Raw genomic sequence first — 18,058 nt, forward strand, 5'->3', positions numbered from 1 at the left:
TCCAGAATCCTGAAGGGATTCTCTCCAGAATCCTAAAAGGATTCTCTTCCCAGAATCCTGAAGGGATTCTCTTCAGAATCCTAAAGGAATTCTCTTCCCAGAATCCTAAAGGAATTCTCTTCCCAGAATCCTGAAGGGATTCTCTCCAGAATCCTGAAGGGATTCTCTTCCCAGAATCCTGAAGGGATTCTCTTCCCAGAATCCTGAAGGGATTCTCTTCCCAGAATTCTGAAGGGATTCTCTTCCCAGAATCCTGAAGGGATTTTTTTCCCAGAATCCTGAAAGGATTCTTCCCAGAATCCTGAAGGGATTCTCTTCCCAGAATTCTGAAGGGATTCTCTTCCCAGAATCCTGAAGGGATTTTCTTCCCAGAATCCTGAAGGGATTTTCTTCCCAGAATCCTGAAAGGATTCTTCCCAGAATTCTGAAGGGGTTCTCCAAAAAAAACTTTGAAAGAATTCTCCAAAAAAACCCTGAAGGGATTCTCTCCAGAATCCCTGAGGGATTCTCTTCAGAATCCCGGAGGGATTCTCTTCAGAATCCCGGAGATATTCTCCTCAGAATCCCGAAGGGATTCTCCTCAGAATCCCGAAGGGATTCTCCTCAGAATCCCGAAGGGATTCTCCTCAGAATCCCGAAGGGATTCTCCTCAGAATCCCGAAGGGATTCTCCTCAGAATCCCGAAGGGATTCTCCTCAGAATCCCGAAGGGATTCTCCTCAGAATCCCGAAGGGATTCTCCTCAGAATCCCGAAGGGATTCTCCTCAGAATCCCGAAGGGATTCTCCTCAGAATCCCGAAGGGATTCTCCTCAGAATCCCGAAGGGATTCTCCTCAGAATCCCGAAGGGATTCTCCTCAGAATCCCGAAGGGATTCTCCTCAGAATCCCGAAGGGATTCTCCTCAGAATCCCGAAGGGATTCTCCTCAGAATCCCGAAGGGATTCTCCTCAGAATCCCGAAGGGATTCTCCTCAGAATCCCGAAGGGATTCTCCTCAGAATCCCGAAGGGATTCTCCTCAGAATCCCGAAGGGATTCTCCTCAGAATCCCGAAGGGATTCTCCTCAGAATCCCGAAGGGATTCTCCTCAGAATCCCGAAGGGATTCCCCTCAGGATCCCGAAGGGATTCTCCTCAGAATCCCGAAGGGATTCTCCTCAGAATCCAGAAGGGATTCTCCTCAGAATCTCGAAGGGATTCTCCTCAGAATCTCGAAGGGATTCTCCTCAGAATCCCGAAGGGATTCTTCTTAGAATCCCGAAGGGATTTTCCTCAGAATCCCGAAGGGATTTTCCTCAGAATCCCGAAGGGATTCTCCTCAGAATCCCGAATCCGGATTCTTAAAAGAATCCCTTCCGGATTCTGACAAAAATCCTTTCCGGATTCTAATTCTCTCCGGATTCTGAGGACAATCCTCTCTGGATACTGAGAAGAATCCTCTCAGGTTTCTGAGAAAAATCCTCAGGTTTCTGAGAAAAATCGTCAGGATTCTTACAAGAATCCTCTCAGGATTCTGAAAAGAATCCTTTCAGGATTCTGAGGAGAATCCTCTCTGAATTTTGAGAATAATTCTCTAAGAATTCTGAGAATAATCCTCTCGAAATTTTGAGAAAATACGCTCAGGTTTCTGAGGAGAATCCTTTCAGGATACTGAGGAAAATCTTCTTCGGATTCTTAGAATAGTTCTCTTCGGATTCTGAGAAGAATCCTCTCCGGATTTCAAGGAAAATCCTCTCCAAATTCTGAGAAGAGTCTTTTCAGGTGTCTGTGTAGGATCCTTTCATGATGTTTAGAAGATTCTTTCCAGGATTCTGAGAAGAATCCTCACAGGATTCTGAGAAGAAACCTCTCAGGATTTTGAGCAGATTCCTCTCAGGATTCTGTGAATAATCCTCTCAGGATTGTGAGATTAATCCTTTCAGGATTCTGAGGAAAATCCATCAGGTTTCTGAGAGAAATTTTCTCAGGATTCTGAAAATAATCCTCTTAGAATTTTGAGAAGAATCCTCTCAGGATTCTGAGAAGAATCTTCCCAGGATTTTGAGAAGATTTTTTTCTGGATTCTGAGAAGAATCCTCGCCGGAGGAGCAGAATCCTTTCAGGATTCTGAGGACAGTCCTCTCAGAAATTTCAGGATAATCCTCGAAGAATGCTGAGAATAATCTTCTCAGGATTCTGAGGAGAATCTTTTCTGGATACTGAGGAAAATCTTCTCCGAATTCTGTGAGAAATTCTTTCCGCATTCTGAGAAGAATCCTTTCCGGATTCTAAGAAGAATCCTCTCCGGATTTAAAGGAGAAAGAGTCCTTTCAGGTTTCTGATGAGAATTCTTCCAGGATTCTGAGGAAAAACCTTCAAGATTCTGAGAAGAATCCCTCATGGATTCTGAGGTGAATAAAAAAAATGACTGAGAAGTTTCAAGATTTTACGACATTAGCATTAGCATTAGCATTAAGCGAGTCGCACAAATTCGTAGGTGGTACAGTCCTAGACCGCTGTTATGAGGGTTGCCTCCTTCCCGTCCGAACCAAAGCACAAAGATTTGGGAATAATCTCTGACTCTTAGACAAGACTGACGCAATCCTCCAATGGTCGAGAACTGTCCTGGCCACGTCCTTGCGACTGCTGAGGAATGGGAAAGGATGGTTAGTTTTGGACACCTATGAAAAATGTAGACAACTCTACGATCTCTCAGGCCTAGGTGTCACGGGAATTTGGGTGTTGTTAGTGGAAGGGTAAACTCCAAAGGATACGCTTGGTTAACGTTCAGGCACACCATTGTTAGACTGCTTCAAATCAGTTGTCTGCCCAATTCATCCTCGTCATCTTGTTGGTATTTGGTTGAATTACTAGATTCTTCGGTTGATAATCTGAAATATAAAAGAATATTAACATCGTACGTCAAATAAGCTACACATTAGTGATACGCTCGCCACAGTTACATATTTTTAAAATATTATTTATATCGTGCGATACATTTACCTGAATCATGCTGAAATAAAATGTAAATTAGCAGTACATTGAAACACAAATACTACAAAACACAAGGAAAAGAGCATCAAACTTTGATCTTGGAATATTTTAAAATACGGTAAATATCAAGATCAAAATTTGATTTGGTAGATCTTACACCGCAACGCACCATTCTAAGGTGATATACCCACGTTACGGGGTAAGTTTCAAGATTTTACGACATTCCCCCGAAAACCAGTTCCTCGAATATACCATTTCGCCGAAAAATGTCTCCCCCAATGTACCGTTTCCCTGAAAAGGGTATTGCATCTGCCTTTTAACATTCATCGTGCATCAGCTGACGGTTACCACGCTGACGTAGTACACTTGGGCCGTAATGACCTCAACGCACAACTGGGGGTACGATCATTAGGCCGAAGTACGCTTCGTCAAAGTACGTCAGGTCGAAATACGTTAAGCCGAATGGGTTATTAGGCTAAAGTTCATAAGGTCGAATGGGTTAGTAGGCCGTCTTCCTAATTTTCTTTAAAAACAATTTCCGAAGTCCTTTTTTCGAAGTCCTTGAAGGTGTTTTGAGTCTCTTGAGTTTTTGAACATTCCTCGAATCTAGCGCATTCTGTGGATACTGAGATATACTTCCACGATTTTATGAAATTCTTTCATCATTTTTATTTTTCTCTCACAGATGATTTCTTGATGTTGATGTTATACTGTTTATTGATCACACTCAAAACAGATTTGCGGGCTCGGCAAAAACGCGCACAGCCGTCTGCTCAGTAAAACTATCAGCTGATATCCCAGCAAAAAGTGACATTTGTGAGCTGACTCCCAGCAAAACGATTGCCGAAGCTCAGCAATGAACTGTCAAAATTGCTGAGATCTCAGCAAAATTGTTGTTTGCTGATTACTCGGCTGTGCAAATCTCGGCAAAAGAATGGAAAAATGCTGATATCCCGGCAATCTGAATTAAGTGTGATGGTTGTAGTTTATTAAACTACTGACTGTCTCATGACAGAATTACCTTCTTTGAGATGTCGGCAACCGTAGACCCGGTAGACCCGTATTTTTCATTTCGTCATTAGGGTGACCTATTTTCAGATAGGGTGGTCCTAAAAATCTAAAAATTTTCAAAAAAACATTTTTTGACCCAGTTGACCGATTTTAAACTTCTTTTTTTTTGTTCGAATGTTATTGAACTGTAAAAATAGGTACGAATGAAGGTGTCAATTGTGTTTTGGTTCAAAAAATAAGCAATTATTTTAGTTTTTCACGTTTTCATGGTCTCGGTACCAAAGGGGTACCCTGGTTTTATAATTTTATCAGAAAATTCAGGAAATTTGGCGTAACGATTTGAAGGAAGATTTCGGATAATCCTTGGACAAATTGATTCTGGTTAAAATTCCTTGGAAAATCTTTAGGGAATGCGTGGATAAATTATTAGAAGCATTCCCGGAGAAATTACTAAATTTTTGATAGAATCTGATGGAATATCTGAAGAAACCCTAGAGGTGGAATTTTTGGAGGAGTTGCCGAAAGAAATTTTAGTGGAGTCCTTGAAAAAAAAATCCTTGCAGTAAACTTGGAAGAATTATACCTGGTACAACCTCTTAAAATTTTGTTTTAAGAATGTCTCCAAAGACTTTTCTAAAATTTCTAATGATGTATTGGGAGTTTTTCCAAGTCTCTTAAATTCATAAATGAGTACTTTGGAAAACTCCGAGAACAAAACTCATAAAGGAAACCGTGCAGGAATCCAAACAGAAACCCCAAAGCAGCTATTGGAATAATTCCTGTGGAATCCTTGAAGAAATCTCTGACAGAATCCTTGGAACAATGTACTGATGAATCCCTGGAATATTTTAAGGAAATAATTTTTGGAAGATTTTTTTTTAAAATACTATCACATTGCTTGGAGGAGTTCCTGCGCATTTCTTTAGATAAAGTCGTGCAGAAACCCATAAATGAAATTTTAGAGAATTCCTGAAGAAGTTATCCAAGAATCTTTGGAAGATTAAATAGAGGAATTTTGTAGGCTTCAGCTTGGAGGAATCCTAGGAAAAATCCTTGAGAATTCCTACGAGAAATTGCTTCTTTATTTGAAGAATTCCAGACAAAAATCTTGATAAACCATTGTGGGAGTTCCTGGACGAGTATTTGGAGAAATTCCGCAATGAATTCTTGGAGGTTTTTTTTTGTTGGTAAGAACTCTTAAAGAAATCTTCGAAGAATGCGTAGAGTCACCCTTGGAGGGAGGACGTAATTGTTGGAAGAATTCCTAATGATGAATTTGAATCGTAACAAAGATCCTAGACTAACTTGAAACGATTCGAAATCCAAAAATGTTGTTACCCATCACCGATCCCATAGTTAGGAAATTTTCATAAACCACATCCCGGGATTTGCTTATTTTTTCTCGTTTTCTCTCCTTCGTTTGACCAGTCTCACACTTGGACGATTAGAATAAGGAAGCAAAGAAAAAGAAAGGGCCTGCTCTGGCCATCGTGCACTTGTTGTTCTTCTCAGTGTTCAGATCGGGTCGGGGTATTATAGAGTAGAGAGAGATGTGATGAGCTGCTGCTGATCGCGTCCAATCTACCACACAAGGATGAAGGAAAAAAACTAAAAACTAAAAAACCCGAAAGAAATGATGTTTGATGAAAAGAAAACTCTTGGGGAGAAAATCCACCTAACAGTGATGGTGGGTTTTTTTCGAGCAAGATTCTTCTTCCGAGTTTCGGACGTTCCAACTGGTTCCAGTTTGATCGCTATCAATGGGACAGTTTTTCCTCAAAGGAATTAAGACAGACACATTCCCGTGGCCTTCCGAGCCTTTCATCGAAGTCGAAGAAATTCCCATTCTGCAGAACGGCAGAAAAAATCCTCACCGCAGTTCAAGTCCCCACTTATATAGGAAGGATAGAAATAGGAAAGAGTGGAACGCACTGTGGTGGAAGAAGATTAGTCTTAATTACCGGAGGACGGACGAGCATCGATACCGACTGACTGACTGGTTATTCGGTGGCTGTGTGGTGGACTCCTTCATCCAACAGGAATCTCGGTCTAAGGTTGGATCCCGACGACGAACTGGACTTTATAAGCACCAGCAAAAGAAGGTTCAATACATCAGAGGCTTGAACTAAACCAGCAAAAGACGACGATCGAGGAGTATAAGGAGAGAGGAGAGCGAGGTGCATGGGTGGCGGAGGAGGAGGCAAGAGGCGATCACTCAACATAAGAACGTGATGCGAAGGAGAGAACGAACATAAGCATAACTGGTTTGGGGCGATGGATGGATGTGTGTGAGCGTGCATCAAAGTAGGCTCGACGACGACTCCGGCAGAGGGTAGATCAAGTAGGCGCTCGATGTGTGTGAATGTGTGACGAGAGAGCGAGCGAATGCGAGAACACGATAAGCAAGGACGAACGAGTGGGACAAGGAACGGGCGAGAACCTGCGGACCATAGTGCGAGTGTTATGCTGTGCGCTCTCGATTGTGTATGTCATCGCCGTCTCGGTGCGTTCGTTCGTTCGTTCGCCTAGAAGGGAAGAAGGTCTCGCGGTACCGGCGCACGGACCAAGTGCCAGCCAGTTGATCGGAGCTGATAGAACTGGATGTTAGTTGAGTTCAGCGCTTCAAGGCGAGCGGAAGCAGCTCCAGACTTACGACCAGAGCCCAAAGAACCCAAAAAGCTGAATGTGTGCGCTGTAGAAGCATAAGTGGGAGTCTCTTCTGTGAATGGTGTGAAGGACTTTGTGGAAAGCATTCAGGCTTTGAGGGTTTGGTTGAACGGGATGATGAGGATCACTGAATGATAACACGAAGGAGACCGAGTGATAAGCGTGAACAACGTGAACGAGATTAGGGACCACGCGATACACGAGACAATGATGTTGATGAAGACGTGCTCTGCCTAGAAGAACTCGGGAAATTGAGGATCCAAGTGAACGTTGCGTGTGAATTCGATCGGAAAAATGGTTGCCTAGAGTGACAAGAGGAGGGTGACAAGAAGTGCCGAACGAAAGTGCCGCGCCGAGTGCGATCGAGTTGATTTACACATTCTAAAGGACTCTAAATTCAGGAGGAAAAGTGCCGAAGAACACCCATCCAAAATGATGTTGGAAAATATCGACTTCGATCTCTCCGAGTGTACAAGGTAAGGACCCTGAGTCAAGGTGTTTCTCGCTAGACGCTAGGCCGCGGATTATCCCTTAATTAGACGATTGATTGAGCCGCGGATCGGAATCGCGCGATAAGTTCTTTAATAAATTTTATCCAACAAGTCGGCTCTCGTCTTCCCACGAGGAAACTCCGAAACGGGACTTTGAGTCCCCGTAAACAGCAAACATACAGGGCAAAACACAAAGCGAGGGACGATGTGCGGCAGCTGAAATTTGTACCCCTCTTCGCAGCCTTGGTATAGTGAATTCAGAGTTTCTGTGGATGTGTATTTGCTCTGTGTGTGCGCGCGCAGTCATGGGAGAAGAAATAAACACTTCCTTCTTTGACTTTTCTCGAGGATCGTCGTCCGTCGAAGACGGTGACGACCGCATGTTCTTCTTTATTTCAATGTACCTACTCTACTAGAAGAAGAAGTACGTGCCGATTCCCCCTCGTGCACAGCCGGTGGGAAACGAACCATGCGCGCAATGCAGGAAGTTGATTAAAAATCACTCAAATTAGATCGTGTTGGTGGGGTCCAGGCTGGGGGACAACTTTCCTCAACATTATTTTGAGGGGGAACGATGGACTTAAGTGGTGGTTAGATAGTGTGCGATCGATTCAGAAGGGTTCGACCCCGCGTTGGGGACATTTTCATCTAACATATAAAGTGAAATTCGGGTGGAAAAGGTGATATCTGGACTTGTGACCCAGTTGACCATAGTGCAATATTTCATTGAAACGTTGTAACAATTGATGGAAGATCAGCGATTTCTATCGCAGTCTTACATCAGTCTCAGAATCGAAGCTTCAGTGATCCGGTTTCACAGATTCGGAAGAAATTTACAGAATTTTGGCACTTTTTTTTTTGAAATTCTGATGAAAATCGGTTAAAATTTCTAAAAATGTCACTGAGTCACATGAAAAAATGCTTTGGAAAAGTATGTTCTTTCGTATTAGTTCGCCATCTGACATGAGTCTCAGAATCGAATCTTTTCAAAATTTATTGATCCGGTTTCACACAAATTCGGAAGAAAGTTACAGAATTTTGACACTTTTTTTGAAATTCTGATGAAAATTGACTAAAATTTCTAAAAAATGTCACCCAGTCACATGAAAAAGAAATGCGTGTTTCGTAAAAGTTAATATACGATGAGGGATTCCTTTCGCAGTCTGACATGAGTCTCAGAATCGAAGCTTCAGTGACCCGGTTTCACAAATTCGGAAGAACATTACGGAATTTTGAAAATTTTCTTGAAATTTTGTTGAAAATGGGCTAAAACCACTCAAAATGTCACCGAGTTGTGTGAGAAAATTACAACAAAGTGTATGTTAAAACTACTTGTATCAGTTCGACAAACTGTGCTCCAATCAGTACCATAAACGGTCAGCTCAATGACATTTTTTCACAAAGAATTTGGTAAATTTTCGTCTGTCAAAATTGAGCATCATTTTTTCCCGTCATTGGTCACAATTTGGAGCTTCCAGTGACAATCAAGACAACTCCGTCTGTTCTGAATCTGCACGCAAGCGAATTGTTGATTTTGTTCTGATGGTCGAGCTGTCAATCGCACTTGAACAGCTGTCAAACTATGACGGACGACGATCAATTTCATCCGAATTTCACAACTCAGTAGTGTCACTGACATTCTTGTTACTGACATTCTTGTCACTGACATGTGAGATTGGTCGTTGAGAAAACTTCCAAAAGTGCTTCTAGAAACGATATTCGAAAGACTTTATTCTTTCGAATATCGTTTCTAGAAGCACTTTTGGAAGTTTTCTCATAGTTAAGCACGATTTCCACTTTAGAGTGAAAGTCCCCACGTGGCGAATGTTGGAAAAATTCCAAGTTTTCACGACAAGTGTTTGTTTTGTTCCTGTTTGTGTATTCTAGGTTTCGATTTATGTGACCAAAACCAAGAAATTGTATTGGAATAGTCTTGGTACTGTAGGATGATGTTTTTTGACAGTTTTCTTATCACTGGCTTATGACCGTCATGTTTCCACCTAAAAAAAGAAGCATTCTAATGAAAACAGATCAAATAACTGATGAAAATAGCTGAAATTAGCAGCAATTACGGCCGCCTCCTTCCAAATTACCACGATTTTCGCCCAAATAACCCAACTTAAGTAGCACTTTGGTAATGCGCAAACGATTCTCACTAATCAAACCGACCATTCGATCGGCTTCCTTTGATCCAGCCGATTGCTGCTCGCTAATCACAGCTCAATTATTCTCCATGATGATCATGATGATGATAGCTCTCGCCTCTCGCCTCGGCTTACGATTAATTATCGCGCTGCTTGCTGCGATTCATCTCTCGTTTTCTTTCGGCTTGCGCTCGTGCCACGCGAAAATCACCTTGCCAAGGCCGTCTACGATTCGCCGACGCCGGCTGCGCTTTTTTCGCGAAAATCTAGAGGAAATAGACCCGAAAAAAAGACTTTTAAATCACCGCAGCAGCGCTGCACCACCCCCCGCCCATCGTCGCTGCGATCATCGCGAGAGAGTCTATTCGGCGCAGCGCCGGGAAAAGTCGTAGAACTTCGTAGCGCGCCGAAGAACGTTGCAAAACAAATTCGCGAATCGCGAGTCCATCATCGTTGCCGCTCCCGTCGTCATTGACGACGGGCGTAAACGAACGAACGATGGATGCGCGAAAAACTTGCACTTTCATTCATTTTACTATGCTTCGGCTGCCGCGCGCCGGTGAGATTTGGTTTGTTTACGTTTTTTTTCGTTCGGCTTTCGCCGGTTCGTCTAATGGTGGCGGGCGGAGACTGGACGGCGGCTCCAATGGGCCCAATTGGGTGTGTCCCACGACAAGCGTGGTCCCACGCACTTTCGCGCGCTTGCGATTTTCATTCATTCATCGAACGAAGTTGGCGTTGACCGAAGACCGCTGCGCTGCCATGGTGACGGCGACGTTGACGTTGACGTTGGGATAGGTTAGGGTTGCTCGCGGCTTTCGGTCGCGTGAAATTCGCGTGAGTTTCGTAGCGCGCTGTCATAATTCGTCTCTTCGCTGGATGTTCGACAGTCGGTCGATCAATCGACCGTCTTTTCCCTCGGTTTCCCGATCGATATTCGGTCTCCCGGCTTGGGAAGGGGTCTCTATTTTTAGTCCTCGCCTCTTCTCTTGCTTCGTCCGCTCGATCCTTCGTCTCCTCCACACACGGAGAAGCATTCAATGCCCTCTTTGCTGGGTTGCATTCACACGTTCTTTGTTGATGTTGTCGTTGTTGTTGCATTGCGTAGACAGCGCTGTCGTAGCAAGCCATGACTCCGGTCGTACACTCAGCCAAATAACCTTAAGATTTCCATAAGGCCCAACTTATGAAACGGCCTTTAAATAATTCATAATGATTCGGATGAATTTCATAAGGTCACTTTATGACGTAAAATCGGCTCACAGTTTGGCTTTTATTCATGTTTAGCAACATGGTATTCTCAAGCGTCTGTAGCCGTGTGGATAAAACACGGGCTCGGTGATCCCGACGTTCATAGATCGAATCCAGTCTGCTTCATTTTGAGATTTTTTTGTTCTTTTCATAAGTCTATCTTATGAAATTTGTCATAGCAAGCACTATCAATTTTCATAAGGTATTCTTATGCCATCCATAAGAATTAGTTATAGCAAATTTTCATAAGGTATTTCGATGAATTTCGCTAGTTTTTTTCGCTGAGTGTAGCTCTCTTGGCGCAGTCAGCGCCTACTAGAGTACGGCGAGCGCAGCAGCGATGCCTGCCAGATGTGTGAGTGGATGGAGGGAAACGAAACTCTTCGCACTGCCCCGCCGCCTTCTCCTGTACTGTCCTGCTCTGTAAGGCTCTCCCGCAGAAGGTCTCCCGTATTGTGCTGCAGCAGGAGATCCCTTCGTCTGTCTGTCTGCCTGACGATGACGGCTGTGGACGTGGAGAACCCTGCGCGCACGGGGAATATGTTTATGACGATAATTACGCTACACGCTACTTCTTCCATAATCGAGGACAAAAAGGGGGTCTCCGAAGACGGTTCGCCGCGTTCATAGGGGCACCTAGATCTAGATGCGCGCAAAAAATATGATAATCAGGTTCGACGAGACCTCTTTTCCGGTTATCCTTGAGCGCCGTCGCGCAAAAAACTTGCTCACACAGCCGAGCCGCCGCACACATGCACACAACGAAACTAATGGCAAATGTATCTCCTTTCTCTCCTTCTTCCCCGCAGTCGCATTTCGACCACCTTCTCGCTGAACTCAGCCGGCAGGTCACCAGCGAGCCGCCTGACGGAACAGCGGCAGCGCAGCGCTCAGCGCCGGCTGCACATTGCGCCGCTGCGTATGGACAACAAGTTCCTGGGATCGCCGGACAAGGAGAACCTCCCGACCGAGGAGGAGCTCTCGTTCTACCATGGAAACAGCCCCCAGCCGAGCCCTCGGCCATGCAGCCCGTGCGACTGCCCCGAGGATGCCACCGAACTGCTCCCCTCGGAGATCACCCCGAACAAGCAGACCATCATCAACCCGACGCTGCTCGAGGGCGTCGGAACCGGCAGCGCTAACCGGCTGCGACGACCCCTGGAAGACTACGACCCCAACTCAATGGACTCCGGCTATGGCGCGAGCGTATCCAGCGAAGGCCACAAGAGCCAGACCCTGTTCCGGTTCATCCAGCCGTCCGCTCCCCGACAGAACTCGACCGCCGTTTCGCCAGCTGCCAAACCGATGCGAATCTTCCACAGCCTGTCTTCCGGCTCGATGGAATCCATGGACGACATCGACATGGAGCTGTTCGAGATGGACACCCTGGACGACAATGCCCAAATGCCGAGCAATCTGAACTCGCTAATCTCCGGTGACATCAAAGCTACCAAGACCACCCCGGAAGCCAAGCGGCCCTTCTTCCGACGCTGCCTGAGCCTCTCGGAAAACCCGATTGCTCGGCGTGCCAAGTCCAACCTCATCTTTGGATCACCCGTCGCCAGCAGCTACCAGTCCCCTGCCAAGACTCCGGAACGTCTACGAGCCACCCCGGACAAAGAAAACCTCAGCATAACCCCATTCGCCTCCCGACCTGACCCAACTCGCTGCTTCAAACGTCCGGAACCTCCGGGAATCAGCCCGATCCAGAGCAAACGCCCCAAAACCGAAGTCCTCACCCCAGTCAGCTCGTTGCGTACCGCAGAACCATCCCCACGTGACAGCCCCTGCTCCCTACTGACCGTACCGAAACGACCCATCCTGCAGAAGTCCATCTCCATGAACGATGCCCACATCATGAGTGCCCTCTCGCGGTCCTCCTCGGAACCGGACCTGATCGGCGACTTCAGCAAATCGTACATCCTGCCCCTGATCGAGGGCCGCCACCGGGACCTGAAATCCATCACGCCAACCATCATGGCCGGACTGCTGCGCGGCACCTTCGACCACCAGATCGCCTCGTTCAAGATCATCGACTGCCGGTACCCGTACGAGTTCGACGGCGGACACATCCGCGGCGCCAAGAACCTCTACACACAGGAGCAAATCCTGGAAGAACTGATCAAAAGCAAGACTGAACCGCCGAAGGTGACGGACGCCACCGCCACCGATGCACCCCCCAAACGCCACATCATCGTGTTCCACTGCGAATTCTCCTCCGAGCGGGGCCCCAAGCTGTAAGTATCTGCTTTGCGTGACAATAATAACAAAAAGTAGCACGTTTTTAGCGTGCGAACAGTGGCGCCATCTGTCCGTCAACTCGTACGATGCTAACGATTGTGCTGAAACCACAGTCTTTCGACCCCCCAAATCTCACCACAACTTGTTCTTTCTCTTCCCTCCTCCAGATCCCGCTTCCTGCGGAACCACGACCGGATCCTCAACTCGGACAGCTACCCGGCGTTGCACTATCCGGAGATCTACCTGCTGCACGGCGGCTACAAGGACTTCTACGCCCTGCACCCGGACCTGTGCGACCCGGTGGCGTACCGGCCGATGCTGGATCCGCAGTTTGGCGACGCGTACCGGCACTTCCGGTCCAAGAGCCGCAGCTGGAACGGCGCCGATGTGATCAGGGGGACGGCCCTGGCCGCCGGTCCCGGTTCGAGTTCGGGTGGGCCCGGAGTCGGAGGCGGCGGTGGTGGCGGCGGTGGCGGAACGCGACTCGTCAAGTCCCGCTCGAGGTTGGTACTGTGAGAGGTGTGAGACTGATTCGGGAGGCCCGCCCCCGCTTAACTGCTGCCCCTACTTTTTGGGTGCCGAATCTGTTTTGTTAGTTTTTTTTATGTAGGGAAGTTGAAAGAAGTGGACAAGGTTTTTTGTTTTCTTTTTTATTTTTATTTTTGCATATTTTATACGAGCAATAGCTCTTTTGAAAATAACAGACATTTTCCGTTCAGTTTTGTTTTTTAGATATTTTTTCTTCAGTTTCTTTTGTAAGACCTTTTTTAGTTTATTCAAAACACTTCTTTTCGGCAATACAACGGACCGTTCCGAGAGGCACCAGTAGTAGAAGTAGCGGAATAGAGACAAAGTACGTAAATTTTCATGCGAACATCTTCACGAAAGCTGTATTTTCGCCTCACTTTTTACGTGTTCAATAGTTTACGCAGTTTTTTGTTTGTTATCTACATATTTTATCTGTGATTTAGCCTTTTTTCTTGAATTTGATTTTTACGAGGATTCGAACGATACTTTTCATTTTCTATCGATTCAAGAAATAACGAAAAAACGAACGAGAGAGAGAGAAACAGAGACGGGGCATACACTGAAACAAAAATGCAAACACATTTAGATAGAACGAATCTTAGCAAGCCAAATTAGTCAAAATTCCCACATGTTTGGCAGTCAGACTGAAAGGAGCAGTTGCGCAGAAGCTTTCCTTGTAAAACAATCACACGCGAACAGTCATCTTTGTAGACAAATTTGTATAAATATAAAGAAAAATCAATGACACCCCCGTTTCTAGGAAATCTCCAAATGTACATTTCAAAACGACTCACGAATATCGAGACAACGCAAGCCCAATGAACGACTATCGTCTAGCCTGTAAGACACACCTTCTAAGTTTTAATCTACCGTTTCCCCTCATTCTTCTCCTTCCTAACCACATCATAATCGACTTTTAACCCAAGGTGAAAAAGTGCAAATTAAGCTAGGTAATGTCGTGTGACAATTTTTCCGAGTGTATGCGTGTTGCCATGGAAACGGTCGATCCGCGCGCCGCGAAGCCTGCTTTGATTCCACGGCAAACGGTCAGTGACTTCTCATTTGAAAATTCGACGTCTCAAAGACTTTTCCAATACCTTTCAAAAACCGTAAACTGTCCAAGACAAAATCACGCTCCTTAATTGTCCTCGGATGCAGTGCGGATCAAAGTAGGTTTCCGGGCCGGTCGATTCCGCCGTGTCGTGTGTGTATTTTCCTCTTTTGTGTGCAGTTTGTTTTAGAACTAGCGAGAAAAAAAGTGAGTGAGAAGAGAGGGAGAACTGTAGGAAAGCGCGCGAATGAGAGAACGAGAGCGAAGAATGAAGATTAAAAAAAAAACAATCGATTTCGACTGAATTTTAAGATGCGAACACATAGATTAATATATATTTAAAAACACACAGAGTAAGAAAAGTTTTTTTTTACAAATTAGACAGAACGAAATAAGTGCAAAAATAGCTTGATACCCTTATTAGTTTGTAAGCAAAAGCGAGAGAATAAGACAGAAAAAAAAACGAAAAAAAACACAAAAAACTAAAAGAAGCCGCGCTTGCGCGGCATATAAATTAACGAATATTTTCGGATATAGTCTCGTTTAGAAATGTAGGAAAAATGCTTTGCGATCGCGATCACGATCGCACCCGCGTCGATCAGATTTTAATTTATAAATTATATTGTATAGAAAAACAAAAAAAACAATCGGATCGGTGTGATACCACACCGCATCCGTAAAGCTACTAAGACTGTACATATACCCAATCGAGGTTTCTTTTCTATGAAAAAGATTTCAGCACAAATGCACAAGTGGAAGGGGCCGTTCCACGCGTTGGCCACTCCCGACGGTCATCGGGGGACGGTCGAGTCTCTGGACTGAAAATAAAGAAAACACGTTTTTGAAAATTAATCTTAGTTTGTTGAACCCGTGCGGGAAAACAATCCGAAATTGATGCCCTGATTCAGGACTCGAAACATGCTGAAAATTTAATTTTGTTCCCGGCTCCGTCAGGCTCCTACAACATTTGAGCCCATAGTTTTTTTGTTCTCCTGTTTTATCATGTTTTTTTTTCGCTGAAACCTCTTCAAATGAGTAACTTCAACTTCAACTTCAACTTCGTTCGGGTTCCTATAGCCGCAGCTGTAATGGCGTGGGTATCCAGCATGAAGGTGACGAGTTCGATTCCCGATCGATCCAGAAACTTTTCCTAAAGGAAATTTTCTTGTCTTCCTTGGACATAGCGTATCTTCGTCCGTGCCACACGATATACGCATGCAAAATGGTCGTTGGCAGAGGAAACTCTCAGTTGATAACTGTGGAAGTGCTTACAAACTACTAAGGTTAGGAGTAGGCTTTGCCCTACTTGGGACGTCACGCCAAGAAGAAGAAAAAACTGTTCGATGGATCCATTTCGATCTATCACCCAACTTGGCTTAACGTCTCCTGTGTTGGATCGAGAAACCTTTTATTTCTTGGCTCCGTAATGCTTCGAAATCAATTGAGCCTTTTGTATTTCATAACCCTGTATAAGGCCGAAAAAATAGACGTCATATGAACTTAAAAATCTAGGAGCCACTGCTTTTTAAAGGTTGTAAGCTTTGGCCTTTGTGATCTATCACTTCTTCAATCGATCATCTAATGTGATCTACTAATCGAATTTGGGAAACAGTCAACGAGTTTAACTTGAACCATTTCATACGAATTCGTAGCTAAATCTCCTATGTTAGCGAATTTCAACAAACGTAATCTTATAAGAAAATGACAATAGCCTGCATACAATCTTGCGTACCACTATTGTTGTATGCAACCGTTGTTGTAAGCAATCTGCTCAAGTTGAAGCGTTTAGCAAACGGTAGACTTGTAAATATCGATGTTAGACCAAGTGTTAGACGTCGATGTTAAATTATTGCCGTTTTTGTTTTTGATCCAGTTCCAACCTGGGTTGGAACTGGATGAGATCACAGTTTCAACCCCAACCCGATTTCGGTTTCGCTTGTACTAAATTTTGTTTGACGTTTGTTTGACGTTTGTTTGTTTACACATTTTCCGCCATTCCAGTTCCAACCCAGGTTCAAAAAGAAAAACGGCATATGTTAAAAGGCACATACCGTTGAATCCTGATCATTTGAGCGAATTGTGAGACAAAAATGTGGTATTGTCAAAGCTGCTCAAAGTTCTCATAACCTGCTCAAACCAGCATGCAGATATACCAGTGATGGAAATATTCACGAGTTTTGTTGGAGATTGTCAAGAAGTCGAAGCAGTCATTGATTATTGTTAATTATTGATCTTAGTTACACACACACACCTTTGCTTATTCCTACTTAGCAATATTACAATATACAGTAGATGTTCGATAAGTGCAACATGTTTACGTTTCAGTTACCTAATGAAATTCGCTAACTGCAATGATTGACAGCCGTCAAACAGTTGTCAATAGCTGTTGGACGCGGCCAGAATGCAATCGAAAACATCGCAATGCAGCTGTAATGCATCCGAAAACATCGCAACTCTGTTGACGTTTTGTTTTTGACAGATAGCGGTGCGATAACTGCAAAATTGTTGCACTTTGCGGACTTGCAGTTAAAAAGCATTGCAATTAAACCGTTTGCACCGAGTGAATGTCTACTGTAAAAGTAAGATCCCGCACTGGGTAGATTCTCCATTCTGTATCATCAAGTTGAACAATAAACACCTTAAACTAGTAATCAACTTGAAGTTCATCAATAGGGTCCTAAAATTAAAGACGAAATCTCGCTTATGTTGAATAATACGATCAAGCATGGTATTCTAATCGGAATTGTACTTTACTCGAACTTGAAAAACAAAGGATAATGAGAAAATTCGAAATAAGAAAAATGGTAAATAGTTCTACTTTGACATTTGAAGACAACCTTGTGTGACTGAGCTCGACATTTTTCGCACTGGGATTTCAAAAATGTTCCTATCTGACATCCACGGTGAAAAAAAATCACTCAAAGTATGTGTTATAAGCTAGGGACGAGACAAAAGGCTAAATAAAATAAAAATTATATATTTTCAACTACGGTTAATAAAAACGTCAAAAAATGAGTAAATATGTACTCTTGAACCATATATTGTGGTTTAAAACAAGAATCCCGATAGGACTTTAGGAGCCTATTGGCGACGAGTAAGAACGAATTCATCGCTTTGGAAGCGGAGCTGCAGTTCGAATATCGAAGATGGAAGAACTTTACCAATAAATCCCATGGCAGAACCATCAGATGGCGGAGCAAAACGCTCGTTTGGCCCAGACGATGAAACGCTTCGGCTTTCAAGAGAGCGGTCCCATTCGGTCAGCGGGCAACCTGGAAGTCATATTAGAACCTCTGGCATCCAGCATCAAAGAATTCGTTTAAGGACAAACGTCTTGAAATCCCGCTTCAAGAGTGCATCAGAATTTCAAACGCACAAATCTCAAGAAGCAAGATTCACACAACAGTGCATTTCATTATTCTGTTCTTGCTCACTCGTAATAAGCTAATAAGCGCTGGTTTTGTTAACGAAGAGATTTGTGACCTCGAAATCGTGAGTAGGTACCAAAGTCGGCCATTGTGGCGGCCATTTTGGGATTCTAACAAGTCTGTCCTTAAGATCCCTACGAACGGCCTTGCTTCTGACCACTGGAGTGGTACAGGAAATACGAAGACCTCTTCCTCAAGGACGGAGCAAACTTGGACGGTGCGGCTTAAGTTCGGTTGCTGTTGCGAAGCCTCAGCGTAACGGTCCATGACAAGTA

At 44.4% G+C, this 18,058-nt stretch overlaps 1 protein-coding gene across 1 annotated transcript; it reads left to right on the top strand.

Annotated features, from left to right (window-relative positions):
- Positions 1-6,540: 6,540 nt before the first annotated feature.
- Positions 6,541-15,030, top strand: LOC109425506 (M-phase inducer phosphatase). The gene is made up of 3 exons (XM_019700756.3): positions 6,541-7,125; positions 11,345-12,772; positions 12,944-15,030. The coding sequence occupies exons 1-3, from the start codon at positions 7,082-7,084 to the stop codon at positions 13,290-13,292; spliced, it is 1,821 nt and encodes a 606-aa protein (XP_019556301.3). The 5' UTR covers positions 6,541-7,081; the 3' UTR covers positions 13,293-15,030.
- The last annotated feature ends 3,028 nt before the right edge of the window (positions 15,031-18,058 follow it).

This window comes from Aedes albopictus, chromosome 1 (assembly GCF_035046485.1).
Source record: "Aedes albopictus strain Foshan chromosome 1, AalbF5, whole genome shotgun sequence".
NCBI lineage: Eukaryota > Metazoa > Arthropoda > Insecta > Diptera > Culicidae > Aedes > Aedes albopictus.